Source organism: Halyomorpha halys, unplaced genomic scaffold (assembly GCF_000696795.3).
Source record: "Halyomorpha halys isolate HHAL.00 unplaced genomic scaffold, Hhal_1.1 Scaffold644.1, whole genome shotgun sequence".
Lineage (NCBI taxonomy): Eukaryota > Metazoa > Arthropoda > Insecta > Hemiptera > Pentatomidae > Halyomorpha > Halyomorpha halys.
The window spans coordinates 675,914-691,865 of NW_027104642.1; the positions used below are offsets into that span (position 1 = coordinate 675,914).

The 15,952-nt window shown below is 34.3% G+C and overlaps 1 protein-coding gene across 2 annotated transcripts in view; it reads right to left on the reverse strand.

Moving 5' to 3' along the window:
- Nucleotides 1–15,952, reverse strand: part of LOC106684997 (dual specificity protein phosphatase CDC14C) — a gene marked incomplete at its 5' end in the record, with an annotated part of 56,294 nt that overhangs the window by 29,014 nt on the left and 11,328 nt on the right. For both annotated transcript variants that reach the window (XM_014427434.3, XM_014427433.3), the window contains 5 exon segments: nucleotides 832–1,087; nucleotides 1,946–2,084; nucleotides 13,136–13,366; nucleotides 13,457–13,544; nucleotides 14,119–14,248. In XM_014427434.3, the coding sequence (XP_014282920.1) occupies nucleotides 832–1,087; nucleotides 1,946–2,084; nucleotides 13,136–13,366; nucleotides 13,457–13,544; nucleotides 14,119–14,248 (844 nt within the window).

Consider the following 15,952-nt stretch of genomic DNA (forward strand, 5'->3'; position numbering starts at 1 on the left):
TTTTAACCATCGAAACTGCTCAAGTGTGCAATTGTGTACTCTCTTGATAAAAAAAGAATTTTTTTTTTGTTAAAATGAGGTGTTTTTCCTTTATTTTCTCCCTCAGCTGGCCCAACAATGATGCATAATACTGTCCAGTGAATGTTTGTCCTTTATTCAAATAGTCAAAGAAAATAATTCCACCTCCATCCCAAAAACCATGGCCATAACTTTGTCTGCTGACTTCGCTTTATCCATGTTTTGTCTACAGGTACGAATTAACATGGAAATTTATTCAGATTACTTTATCCAATTGTAAATGGTTGCCAACACAGGGACAGATGTGCCATGAAATGCATCTAATTCACCTTTGATTTGCTTTAGGGTTAAGTCTTTTAAATATAAGAGTTTAATCACCACTTAAAACCCACTTTTTTTCCATTTTTCTAAACAAACAAAAGCTGTTCACTTCAACCAATAATAAAAATTAAACCTTTAAAAAATAAGGCTCAAACTTTTTAAGAAATCTGGTGAGTAATGATGCTTACTAAAAATAAACCATTTCAGACACTCTGAGTGTCATCTTTTGGATTCAGATAAGGACTTAGTGACCCCCATTCCTGTAAAACTGCTAAAGTATTACAATATCAAAGAGGTTCTTTAATTACATTGAGTCATTCTTCATAAACGAATATATTTTTTATAAAGGCACATAATATATGGCAAAAAACAAAAACCATAAACTGATTCCAAATTGATGTAACAATTTTTAAAAAAGAATAAGAATAGATCTTATTAAATTATTTTAGTAGAATGTTGAATAGATAATTATTGTTTAATTCATAAAAATACCTTTTCTTTACAACCTTCATTTCCTGTATCAATGTTTAGATCTAAATTATCATTTATTTTCATGGTATCAACCTTGTACAAAATTCTAGCTATGGTGTCTGAAAAATGTAACAATTCACAACCAGATGCTTTTTGGATAGATAGCTGTTTCAACTTTTTACTGTAGATACCAAATTTATGAACAGGGAATTTTAAGGCAGATCCAAAGGTTAATTCTCTATGCTTGTTGCCTAGAAACCACATTGGCTGTTGTTTCCTGGAACAAACAACAAATATTTAGCTTTTAATTTTTTTAATATTTCCAACTATTAAAAATAAGTATTGAAACACTTAAATGATATTTTATAAACTAATAGAATTCTAAGATAAACAAAAAAATGTCTTTTTTTCACCTCTCCTTTAATGGAAACCATGGTTCTGTAAAATATAATTAGTTTTAGGGAGAATAACAAAGAAGGAAAGACACACCAGACTCCAAGGCTGGGCAATCAAAGGGACCTTGATTATATCCACGAAAAAAAAAAAAAATTACAATTGCAAATTCACCTGATTCTAATAAATGTCTTATAAGTTAAAGGTAGAGATGTCAGCTGGAATATCTTCATCACTGTCAACTGGTATAATCTTGTGCTAAGGGGTATAACATTGAGGTATATATGATTTAGGGATGTCAACACCTTCTGGAATTTGCTTTTTGGCAATTTAGGCCTTCAAGAGGCATCGGATCACAAAAAAGTACTCCATATGAATTTGTCTTAGAATCCATCTTATTATCAGAATCGGTAAAAAAATAATACACTATCAATATCTATCTATATAATACAGAATTAGATACTATGGAGAAAATTAGGAAACCGATAATACTCTTAAAAGACAACTAATACGACCCAGCAAAAATAAAATAAAATTTTTAAGAATTTTAGAGATTAGAATGTATTTAAATAACAAATGTATAATGATTTATTTAAAATATAACTGGCTCTTATAAATGTTTCCTAACACTTTTCATCACAACAGCGGGTATTTATCTTCTGAAATTTGGCAACCACCGACACAGCTGATTCAGGTAAATCATTAATAAAAGATTTATTTAATAATAACAACATTTACGTACTCTTTCAACCATCTCTGCTGATGACCAATTATTGAACCCGGTCTACAAATCCTTATCCATGCAATTGCTTCAAGGAAAGTGAACTGATAATGTTTCATGATATAGCAACCAATAAGGGAGCCAGTACGACCAAGTCCAGCTAAAAATGTTAAAATAATATAATTAATAATCATATCTTACACTCTACACAATTACTAAGAAAAAATTTAAATAATTCAGGAAGATTGCTGATTGACCGTGTGTATTACTAAATGGAATATGGTCTGGGTGCGGTCAAATTAAACTCAAATAGTACAAAATATTACTATTTGAGTTTAATTTTACCACACCCAGACCATATTCCATTTATTAAATAATTCAAATGATACTATTCTATTTACCTATTTCAATTATAAATTTTGTTTGATAAAATCAATGAAAAAACTGAAACGCTTTTAAGTTTAAATATAATCTGGCATCAGCATCAATACAACTAAAGACTTGAAGTATGATAACAATAATCAAACTAAATTATGCTAACATTCAATTTTCAACAAATATTTAGGATGATTTTCATGGCAAGAATTGATGTGATAAAATTATTTCAAACACATGTATAGATAATTAAAAATGAATTTAAAAGATTAGTAGATAAAATAGGATTTTAAATAATCTGAACTTAAAAACAGAAAAAAGTTGAATTTTGTAAAAAGATGAAGAACACTTTCAGATATAGGACATTTAAATCTCTTAAATGGAATTGGGTGTAGATTTCACAGATACTATGAAAGCACAGTTTTATTCAAGTTTGGCTTCAATAAAATATAAACAGAATTAAAAAAAAAAAAAATCAAATAAGTATGAAATTTTTATTACCTAAAACTTATGTAATTATTAATTTTACAACAATTTTTATTTATGTATACATACAAATTTCATCAATGAAAGAATATGCATATGGAATATTATGAATTATGAAGTTTAAAGAATCTCAGAATATAAACAACCTCAATCGTAAGGAACATCTAGTGGAATATAGGACAAATAAAAATACAATTTACAGTGCAGTGAATGATAAATGACTTACAATTTTATTATGTACTTATTTAATTAATTTTAATCTGGATTTTCTCTTTAGGAAGCCTGGTGAGTCAATTCATAAAAATTTGTTTGAGGTTAATAACTTCCAGTTGAATGAAATTTGTATTAAATTATAATAATATGGTACAACGTTTCGGGACCACTGTCCCATATTCATGTACTTTAAACCTAATAATTTCATATAGGAAATCATGTCACACTTTACACTGTTCTCTCTTTTCTACCATAACTTATTTGTGCATCTTCACTTCTCCTTAGCACAGCCATTACTCTATATTTCCTTACTACCTCTTTGGACCTTATCTCATGTTCAGTGTGCTGTTTGGTTACCTCCCTGTTTTTTTTTTTAAATTCTGCTTTGTATTTAACATTAAATTAGTGATTTTTTTCTTAAACCCGTTTATTTCTTCTGATTTTTATGTTTACATTTTGAGTGTATTTATAATGTCAGCATAATGTGTATTTAAGTGTTTAGTGTCAGTAGTTTACTGTGTAGTTGTATGTTTTTTGTTATATATATGGCATCTAGAAATCTTCTGCTTTTTGTATTTTGTGCTGTATCTATTATTTTTGGGTTTTCAAAGTTGAATTCATGGATCAGTGGGACAGTGGTCCCGAAACGTTGTATCATATTATGATAATTTAATATAAATTTCATTCAACTGGGAGTTATTAACCTCAACAAATTTTTTATTGAAATCAGAGTAAAGCGTTGGGTACCTCGAGGCGGCCCCTTGTCGTCTTCGCTATTCAGCCTGGCTATAGACCATCTATACCGCGACCTGTGTGAGTAAATACTTTGTAAGTAAATATGGATATAAGCTCAATAGTGACTGAGGTTGTGTGGTCCTCACAAGGTTCGCAGATGACCAGGTGGTTTCAGCATGTGACAGGGTTGCTGCAGAAAGTCATTGACAGCGCACAGAGGACGTTCAAAGAAATCAATTTTAGCAGTGAATCCTCAAAAGAGTGTGGGCATCATCATAAATAAAGGAGAACTGGAAGCGGCAAAGCTTTCCCTTGAGAACAGAGATAGCATCCAAACAATGAAAGGCGGGTACACTATAAAATATTTAGGAAGCACATTCTCGGGAGAGCTCCAGTTCAACGAAGATTCGGTGACAAAGTTAAATAAGAATCTGGACAAGCTCGTCACCTCGTGCTTGCTTAAGCCCGAGCAGGTCAACATTGTCAACCAATATGAGTTCCCGAGTCTTACATACCCACTCCAAACTGCTCCCTTCATAAAGCTACAAACTGAAATCCTAGATGGCATCGACACATTGATTCGCAGAAGTGTTAAAGCCATTATAGGGCTCCCTGCGAACACCTTCACGACAATGTATGCTCCGAGGAGGTACCGAGGTATAGGGTTGATCCACTGCCTGGGAGGCTCCCCCACAATGCTGGTCCATTGCTCAGCGGCTGTCAAATGTACCCGATGCTCTGTTCCAGTCCACCTTCGATTTTTTAGCAGATTTCTAAATGTGCCGATAGATTGGGCGTTGATCAGGGGCATCGGAGTGTGAAAGCTCTATGACAGTCGCTACCTGAAAATGCTTTCGAGGAATGGGCCAATTGCAGGTGGCAGGGCATTAGAGTACACCATTTTAAAGAGACCCCAGAGCAAATAAGTTTATATATAATAAACAAATACTTACGGGCTCTGAATGGTCCAATGCCCTGAAATTGAATAAAAATTATGCACCCCTACGTGGAGTCCCAGGTGTCAGCAGACAGGATAGAGAAGTTAGGTTCCTCGGTCCCAAATGCAACAGAGAGCCTGAAACACCAGCACATGTGCTGGGGAAATGCCCCAACAACTCCCCCCTCGTAACACGCCGGCATCATAGAGTGAAGTACGAGTTAATGAAGCTCCTAAAAGAAAGAGATTTTGCCTGCTTCGATGAGGTCTATGGTGTCGATATGGATGGATCCACAAGATATGCGGATATTGTTGCTTTACCGAAGAAGGGGAAGTCGGCAATCATTCTGGATCCCACCGTGAGATATGAAAATAATGACCTTGACCAGGCAAATAAAGTAGATAGGGAAAAGAAGAAAATCTACGATAAATGCATCCCTTTCCTTATGGAGAAGTTCCGTGAGGGCATCGGAAAATAAGATTTCAATGTGAGAGACCTCTGGTTCGGAGCCCATGGAATAATTCCCAGCACAACTAGGAGCTTCATGGAGGAGCTTGTTGATGTTGATGTCCAGGACGTGGCTAGGATAACAGAGAATATAATACTCGACTCCCTGGAAATCATCAACCACTACCACCATTTTTTTTTCTTCTCACATCTGAACACTTATTTTGCTTTTTTTTTTGCTCATTATCCAGATCTAAAAATTATCTTGTGGACATGGGTCAACTTATTAAAAAAAACAATTTGTATTAAAATCTGAATATAAGACCAACATTTTCCTTATTCTTTTCATCATTGGTGATGTTTAAAGATTTAAAGCATCTGACCAATAAAAAAAAAAAAAAAAAAAGGAAAAATGTGGACTCATATTCAGATTTGAATCCAAACAATTTTTTAATAAGTTGATGCATGTCCACAAGATAATTTTAAGAACCGGATAATGGACTCAAAAGCCCGAAACATTGTTCAGATACTTTTCATCATTTGGGGTGAGTGGAGTAAAAAAAAGAAAGAACAAAAAAAAAAAAAAAAAAAAAAGGAAAAATGTGGACTCATATTCAGATTTGAATCCAAACAATTTTTTAATAAGTTGATGCATGTCCACAAGATAATTTTAAGAACCGGATAATGGACTCAAAAGCCCGAAACATTGTTCAGATATGAGAAGAACAAAGAGTTATAAAGGGTATTATTCTTAAATAATAAAGAATCAATTTAAATGTTGCTTAAATGAAAATGCTGATCTACTTGATCAGCTGATATGAGTTGTACAGCTGACTGTAACTTCCTCTGCCAGTTTACGAACATTCCTCGTAAACTCAAAATATTATATACATACAAAGAAAAAGCTACACATTAAATACAACAAAAGAAAGAAAAAAAAAAAAAAATATATATATATATATATACGTATGTATATAGTTTTCTTAGTTCCTTTAAACTCTCTCAGGTTCATTACCCACCCAAAATATTGCCGGCACAGAGCCTGCAGAGTTTCATTAAGCCCCCTATGATTCACATTGCCCTGGTGATAGGCGAGCGTCACATCTTTTAGGCATTCTGGTTCCTGAAGAGTCTCCACCATCATCGTGCACTATATAAATGTCCGGTTTATAACAATTATTTCCACCTGCCAGATGCTGAACCTTGTCCCAAAGAACTACATTGTTAATATACAAGTGGTGGGTCTGTCCTGCTTTAGATGCACCTTTCAATGCTCTGCAACTCTGGTCTTCTTGGATACCCAGTGAGGACCAGAAGGTTGTGATACTACACTACAGCTGCCGTATTCTCCATTATCCATTTTCATTAATCCTGACGTCTTGGTTTTCCAGATGATCTGGTGGCGTTTGTCCAGACTCCTTTCACGTCTTTGGGTGTAGCCATCCTATGCAGGGCCAACACCTTCTGTATATCTGGAATACCTCACCCCATCTTTGGAGATAGTGTGCCCTAAAAAATGAATCCAGTTCTGTCCCAACACCGACTTCTCTTTGGATAACTTTAGGCCAAATTTCCTCATGTGCTGGAACGCACTGCTTAGATGGTCCTCTTCCGATTTGCTGAACATTAGTAAGTCGTCCATGTATACATGGGTAACTGCCTTGTCCAGTACTGCCTCTGAAAAGTTATGGGTGCGTTTTTTTAGACCAAATGGCATCCTTGTAAATACAATATGACTATGTTCGAAAGTGAAAGCGGTCCCTGGGATGCATCTTAATTTGATAGTACCCTGCCATTAAGTCAAGTATGCTGAAAATTTTCACTCTGCCCAATCTATACAAAATGTCCTTGAATCTCGGGATCGGGTACTTCTCGTCTACTGTGGTAGTTGATGACTATGCGGTACTTTTCTTTTGTATCACCCACAAAGGAATATTATATGGCGAGGTGCTGTATATAATTATCTTCTTCTACCTTCTTGGGTTCTCTATCTCTTTTCTGATTTGCTGTCAAAGTGCTTGGGGAAACTGCCTTTCCTTTACATAATTCACCCTATCTTGCTTCAGTGGAATCTCATGAACTATTTTCCCAGTGTCAGCCTGTCTTCCTTTTTAAAAAACATTGTTGAATTCCGGCTTCCTAACTCTTCCACTGCATCACCGCACCTACACACCCTCTCCCGTCCCTCAGGAGTCTCCGGCAACTATATTTCTTTCCTCTGATTTCTATATTCCATTGCCCCATTTTGTTCTTTATATGCGTCCCCACTTCATCCAATACGTCGTACTCTATAATTACTAGATAGTCCCGAGGCATCTTTTCCATTACATGACTGTTACTTTTTTCCCTTAAGCATTCCATTTACTCAAGCCCATTACCGCCTCCCCCTCAATGCTGCAGGGCCCACCCAGGGTAATCAATTGACAGTTAGACACCTTGACCCAGGATGTCCTCTCTCTACCGTCCAACATCTCCAATGCTTCTCACCACACAATCGTACTTGAGCTCCCAAGATCCACCAGGCAGTTTACACTCCCCTTTATTCGTATTATAGACAGGCCGCTATGCTTCTCTCATACATTGTAATTCTTCAATGTGCGGCCGCCCCTCTGCAGACATTCTCAAATTTTTTGTACGTTCCCTCCTCTTCACGCTCTTACTTTGCTTCCATTTCTGGTTTCCTGGGTATCTCCTTCCGTCTCTAATACTCCAAAAGATTCGCTCTCTTTCTTACTAGCTGGGCATTCACCACCATTGGCTCCCCTTGGCCAATATCTCTTCTTTTATGCATATAGGGGCTTTGCCTAGCCCTCATTACTACATTCGAAGCATCTCGTACACGGGCAATGCACCACTAAATGCCTAATCTTTCCATAACTGTGACACTTATAGTCCTCCTGCCGACCATTATTTCTGGGTTTCCCTTGGTTCCTTTTATTTTCTTCGTGACTGGTTCTCTCTCTTTTACCATCTCTCCTTCTCCAAGGGTTGGGCATGTTTCTTGGCCATTGACATTCTATCCCGGTTCACCTCGGCTCTTCTACTACCATTCAGCAGGCCTCCACCTCTCTGGCACTTATATCCAGATCTTGAGGACATTCCACAAAAGAGCGCTCTCGGAAATCTCTCCTTCTTCCCCAGCTCTTTTGCCAATTGAGGATTTAGTACCATACATAGGAATTGCATCCGATTCTGTACCTGGATTGTTTCTATCATCTCACTGAGTTTATCAGCGATTCTGTTGTAGCATGTCAGGAGTTCCGCGACATACTGCCCACTAGACTGTTTTCATTTCTTTGTCTCTCTGATCATCATGAATGTCCTTCTGTGGGTCCCACCATCCTCCTCCGAACACCTTCTTTAATCTTTCCTTGATAACTCTCCAAGGGGTCTCTTCGTCCTCCGGAATCTGATTGAGGATGCTCCACTTCACTCTGCTTTTAATGCCTCTGCACCTTTGCTAGCAAGAAGATTTTCCATAGATTTCGCTTCAATTCGGCTCAGTTCTCCTGATTTCATTTATTCATCAAATCACGCAATATTCTATTGTCATTTATCAATCATAAGTAATATAATACTAACCTATTAAATTCAGCATGCTTAAAATATTCTCTGGGCCTTACCGATTTGTATGATAAATAATTCTCCTTGTATAATTTGTTCTTTATATTTGTACGTTTATAAATGATTAAATTTATAATCATAACCATATTATCTATTTATTTATTAAGTACATACTTTAGGACTAATTTTTTCCCATTTTGTCTTTACAATATTTACTCGGCCTTGACATCATAAAAAATTCGCACTTCATAATTTAATTGTTTGCGTTTTCAAAAATGTTTCAATATATTTTTTGTTTTAGAAAATCGTTTTAAATTGACAAAATGGGTTAAGGTAACCAATCAGATGCCAAAGGTCCGGTTCCTTCGAAGGTAGCCAGTGGTTTGTCGCACCAGCTTCTGGCCTACCCTTCCTCCGGGTTCCCCAGCCCCATCCACTTGCTCGTAGGCATTGATCTATACCCCTGCCTAGTTACTGGTGCTTCTACCAAGGCCTTCAGGGATGGTCACCTATACCTCCAGCAACGGTACTCAGTAATTGGTAGTTGTTATGGGGACTTACTCAGATAGTACTTCATCTGCCACCATATCGCTCCTCATATGGGAAGATGTAGACGTTTCGAGGGAGGGCAAGTCATTTTGAGAACAGGAGGAGCCTGGTCCTGCTAAACGTAGGCGTCTACACCGCTATAAATGGGAAACTGTTCGTTCCAATGTGCACACACACCTTCTATCAAGGTAAAAAGGGTTGTATGAATTGCACTTCATCAGTATCCATAGTACTCAAGACATACCCATGCTGTCAAATAAGTACTGGCCTTTGTTATTCAGATAACTGATACCCCTTTCTTTGACCGGCCTGGCCATGTGATCAGCTTTCTCCAACGTAACGGCTTAGTGTCTTAATTGGATTTGATCTGTGGCAACCTAACATTCGTTATCAGTTTTCTTTTTTTTATAATCCAATTTTCTCATTACTTTTTTAATTTTATATAAAGTCGGAGTCGGGGGTCTTATTTTCTGATGCCCTTCGTTGCTGTGTGCACCGGAAGACCCCTAAGACGCTGCAACTGCAATGCTGCCCTAAATTATCAATGCAGCATGCAAGCTAGAAACTGGCACTGGCTGTTATTCACAAACATCTGACAAAATACATGGTTTCCACCATTTTGCCTACTAGCCTACCTGGACGAGAGAAGTTTCAATAAGAAAGCTGCAAGACACTACTGCAGCAGCGATGACATCATCCAGATAAGCCAATATCTCAATATCTGAGACCCCAAGTTCTGTTATTATTTCATATTATCAAAATAACTATTTAAATAACTTACTAACCCATTTTCCCCCTGAGGGATTTTACTTGGTATCTCAAAATCTATGTGCTCATTAATATGCAGAAGTTCCCCCTGCTCATTTCAATCCGCCTTTTCCACACTAATTTTAAATAGAAATTTAACTTACATTCGGGATACCAGGAGTAAGACATGGATAGGTCCCGATGTAAACACCAGTGTTGTTGCATGGGCTTCTGCTAGAAACTTCCGGTAGTGGAGTGATCCCCGTGGGTGGAGGATTCACCTCCATGGGAGGTGCGTTCTCGACTCCATTTTGATGTAAAGCTTCCAGGTTCAAGACCGCGTATTAAAAAAAAAATGGAAGAAAGGAAAACAACTATAAACAATTTTCTTGAAAACAAAAATTACTCCATTATCCATAGTTACCAGATTTCGGCAACAGTTAAACGTTTGAAGAACAAAGAGAGAAAAGGGAGAGACAAATGAAAACTCGATTGTTACTCAAAGACTGACTTTTATTGAGTCCAGCTCATCTATATTGTAATATGCTCTTTTTGAGTAAATAGTATATTTTTGATGTATAAAGGGTTTTGATATGTTTTATTTTATGTATAATTTTAATATTGTGATTTGTTATTTTAAATTATAAAGCAAGCTAACCAGTTTTCTTTGTCTAAAAGAAATACGTTGTATTCCAAACAAAGCCAAGATGGCGGAACATATTCTTCAGTCAAGTCCGTTGAATCAAGGCCATGTGAGCAGATTCAAATATCATAAAAACTATTTTAACTCTTCCCATCATAATTGAAAATACAGTAAATTAAAGGAAAAATAGAAATCAAGAAATAGTGCAAATGAATAATATTCAGAGAGTAAATCATTTGGAAAAATCCCTAACTGTTGTGCGACAATCGATGTTTACATGTAACCTCAAGGCAGGTTTCGTTTTTGAAGAGTCAGTAGTGTCTGGGGCGCCGAAGAGAAATGATGTCTTGAGGATGAAGAGGTGCTCATCAATTTCTGTCCAGCAAGAAGAGGAAGCCATTTTGGACGCCAGAACAAAAGAAAAAAGAAGACACCAGGAATCAACGAAAAGAAGATCGTAGAGCTTGGTTAGTTTGTTTATAACTAAATTTAAATCAAATTGTAACAGAGATATTAAAATAAATTAAGTTTATAGTAAAAGTGTTAGTATTCTGATTGCCTAGTAACTACATGCCCTGAGATTAAGAGTCTTTCTTTTTATATAATAAAATTATATTATTCATTTAAGTAGTAAAGTTCTTAAATTAGAACCAAGTATCTTTTATATTTGAAATAAAGTTATAAAACGAGCAAAGATTATTTTTATTTTAAAATAATTTTTTTTTTAAATTATTACAATATATACATTTGAATCGGCTGATCTACTCGATCATGAAATAGTACGAGAGTAGGAATTGAATTCGTAAACAGTAGTTATATTATTGCTTAATCCTAGTCAGTGCCAGGGACCAAGTCCTCATAGACTTGGTTCTAGGGATCAAGTCCCCACAGTCAGTCTCACTCTAAATAAGTGTTAGGGACTAAGTCCCCAGATATAATAATAATCAGGGTGATTGTTAGTTACTAAGCCCTCCGTGGGACATAGTGACAGTATAAAATAACAACTGTTCAGCAAAGAAGAAACGGAAGACAAATCGTAAGTTCAAGACTCAATAACATAAACTTTTTTTTGGTTATTTAATGTTTAATTTTTTTTTTTTATCAGTAAAATTTTCATTTAAATAGTACCTTAAAGAAATATTATATTTCATTTTTATTCTAGCAGTTCTTACATTTTTTTTTTAATATAATGAATAAATATATCTTTTTATGGAGCTATTTGGAATTTTCTTTATTTACAAATTTACTCTTTAAATAAAACAATCTTTATTGGTAATATTTTTTAAATTTATTTAATACTAGCCGGCAGTTTTGACAAGTTTATTTTTGAGCCCCCATTGCCGCAAGTAGGTACTAAACCTATTAAAAGATTACACAACAACTTAGCAGTCGAAATTGGCTCATGTTCACATTATCTTCCTGTAAAACCATTGGAAATGAAGCAATACCTCCTTATCAAGTACCGAACAGAAAAATTGAGGATAAATAAGTTTAGATCGCAAAGCAGCAGGTATAAACCATCAATATCTTTCAGCTTTGCCAAGCACAAGATGAAGAAATTTTGCATTGAATCAACATAAACTGAAACCTGACTAAACTCAGTATTTAGCTAAATAATTTTCAATAAAATCTTTAATTGTTGAATTTCAAAGTTAAATTGTTGTAGTTTACATTTATGCCACAGCTGTAGAAATGATCTGGTCTTATAAATCCATTTTTTATAATTTTTTTTTTAAATTAGTTTCCTGATGAAAGCATACTCTGATTAAATTTGGTAAATGGATCTAAAAATGAAAAAAAAAATCAGTTAAAATTGAACTTGGAGCTAGAACCAAAGAAAAAAAAATCTAAAATTAAAAAATAAAGATGTTATTTCCATAAATTATAAAAATACTGTCAAAAGTTTGTTGTTGACTATTTTTAATAAAAACTTTTAAAATACTTCTTAACAGAAGATGAATGAGACAGAAACAATCACATGTCTACATCATTTATAGTTCTAGAGAAAAATAAACACATTTTCACGCATAGTAGTAGATAAAAAAAATATATTTTTTTAGTGTAAAAATAATTTTTTTTTTTTGGAACTTTGTCTACATACTTATAAAAACTTTGTACCACAAAAACCTATAAGAGATCAAGTCCTCAGTACTCAATAATAATGTACTTTATCATGACCAATAGTTATACAGGCGTTTTCCTTCCAGCTCATTGAAGGGTGAGATATCCTCTTTATAGAGGCTGGGTGTTTCCCAAAATCCCAGAGCTAGCTTTGAAATAGGGACAGGCTCCAGTGCCTAACCCACTGAGCTACCCAAGTCCCTGTAGCAAATAAAACTGAAAAGATAAGTCAAACATATGGAAATAAATTGGTGAAATCATAAACATAGGAAATAAGTATGCAATGAAATAGAGTATCAAAAATGCATAAAAGTGTGAACATTTTTATTTTTAACTACCACAAAAAAAAAAAAAAAAAAAAAAAAAGAATATACTGCTAAAAATGATATGTACCTTTGCAGTGAACAGCAACAGCACCTGATGCAGCCTCACAAAAACTTAAAAATTGTTTTAATATGCTATCACTGGGTGTACTGCCATCCACAAAAAATAAATCCTTGTGTTGAAATCCAGCATTAATAAATCTTGAGGCATCATACATTTTTTGATTTAAGCGTATTATCGTAGAAACATTATTTTTCTTGAAATATGTGAAATAAAATTCAGGAGAATGAACAAAATAACCTAGAAGAACATAAGATTATAAGTTAAATTTAATAGATTTATTGAAATCTGAAAAATTAATTTAAAATAAAATAAATGACCATATCATACCATTTTCCACTTTAGTAGAAGCATGAGGTCCACAGAATGCAAGAAATTTCTGAGGTACGATCCAATTTAAGTCACCATTTTCCACTCTCTAAATATTTTAATTCAATTAATTATACACATCATTACAACTATTTTGAAGAATACAATAAATTATTATACATTAATTCAATTAATTACTACACACACTATTTACAAAAAAAAATAATTTGTAAAAAGATCAAAATTTCATAAAAATGGAAGTTTAATAAACTAAAAATCCTTACGTTCATTTGATGTTAAAAAAAAAAGAAAAAGGACTTATTAACAGTATACACAATTTAATTTATTACATACAATCAGTGTTGATGACATTCAAAATGTGGGAAGAAAAGAAAACAAGTTGTGTGAGCATTTCATTAGTTATTGCTTTAAAAAAATAGAGAAAAAGAATGGCAGATGGATGAAGGGCACTTAAAATAGGTTAAGTTTATCCACTAAAGTGGGTAATATAAACGATAAAAGTACTAGGGCCGAGATGGAAATAATCATAAAAACAAAAGTTTTGAAAGAATGAAAAAGAATTACCAATTGGCATCTATCTCTATGTGAACAATAGAACATTAAACTAAATTTAATCACCATTTAAAGCATGCAATACAATAAAATGATTGAAGATAAATAACCTCATAATGTTCATACTCTTCAACGTTAAAATCTTCAAAATTAAAAAATCCCAAATGATATGCCTTGAAAACTGCTTGAAGACAATCCAATAGACTTATTTGACACACTGTAAGTCCACTTGATGCATCTCTGAAATAGGAATAACAATTAGATCATGAAAGAAATGTTACTCAAAAAAGTTATTCAAATTAAAATACATTATATTAAAAATTATATATTTTAATTTATTTTTAACAGAATCCCACCTTCTAAATTTTAAGTAAAAAAAGTATCCAACCACTTTTATATGATTTATTTCTTAATGGTTCAGAATTCGAATATGATCCAAAGCATTTTTTATTAGTAATATCTACAATGTTTTCTTCAGTTTCTGCTTAACTATATAGATAAATTTATGAATAAATATATAGCTTCAAATCGGTTAAAACCCATTTTTTTCCTTAATTAACTAAATCTCAAAAGGAGATGTGTTATCTGCTAAACTACTTATCTTTCATTGCATAGTGTAATAAATAAGCTTAATATTAAGGGAGATATATTGCATACATCTACATAGATTTGTGTCTACATAAGGAGCAAAGGACATCTGCTTAGTTGCAAGGAATAAGCAATCCCTTATGGACATGCTTAAATTACTAAAAGCTGAAAGTGAAGTGGTTGGATTAAAAGCAAATGAAAATATAATATAGTTTATGCATGTAAGTTAGAGCAGCAACTCAAGAGTTAGAGAAGATCTAAACATAGGATTCTCCTTCGAAAATGTTAAATCCTTCACATATCGGCATGGAACTCAACTGCAAAAATTACATTGGTGGAAATACAATAACAAATTATGGTAAGCAACCAGGTATATTTAGCAAATTTAAAGCATTTCCGGTCATCACTGAAGTGAATGACAAAAGTGAGATTGTATAAAACATTAGTAAGACCAACAGTGACATATATAGCATAAACATAGACCCTCTGTATCCCTGCAATAAACTCTTTAAAATTTTTCAAGAAACATTCCCCGGAAAATGTACAGACCTACGGTGGAGTGATGGAAGTGAATGGAGAATCCGGAAGAACCACAAGTTATATGAGCTTAACGGACCGTGTGACGTAGTTTGTTTTATACGATCCAGAAGAACCGAATGGCTGTGCCACGTAACAACATTGGAGTATGGTAGACTGCAAAAAAAAAGATTCTGCATGGAACTTTTTATGGTACCAGAAGAAGAGGACAACCTCAAGAGACATTGAATCCAGGATGTTAAGAAGGACTTGGACAAATTGGAGAACAAGTGCTGTCCAGGGAGGACTGGTACAATGTTGTCAGGAAAAGCAAGGCCCACCCTGGGCTGTAGTACTACATAGTAATAGTAGGAGTAAATGTGATGTATGCACTAACTTTGCACACCTTAGTAATGGTTCTAGAAGTGTTAGGGGCCAGAAAACAACTCTTTGTTTAAGTATAAGTTGTCAAAACTTTTCAGAGTAGAACAGATCATCTGGGTTAATTGTTGCGATGTAATTTGTTTCTTTATCAAACAAATTAGCTACTTCCTCAGGGTTAGGACCATCAGGGCTCTGTTTCATAATGGAACTAATAGCATTAGTAAATAAATACAAGTGTACAAGTTACAAAGTACAAGCCTAATACTTGTACTGGGAGAAGTGAGTTCTATTGTACTATTGAAAAAGTACAAGTGAACATAAGAGAAGGTTATGTATTCATAGCTATGGTAGAGCGTGAAACCTGTGGTGGCATGATTAACGTCTTCAGCGGCAATAGTTGACGTTTGCAAAGAGAGTATTTGAAATGGGTTTGCCACTGTCGAAATTATTATTAAC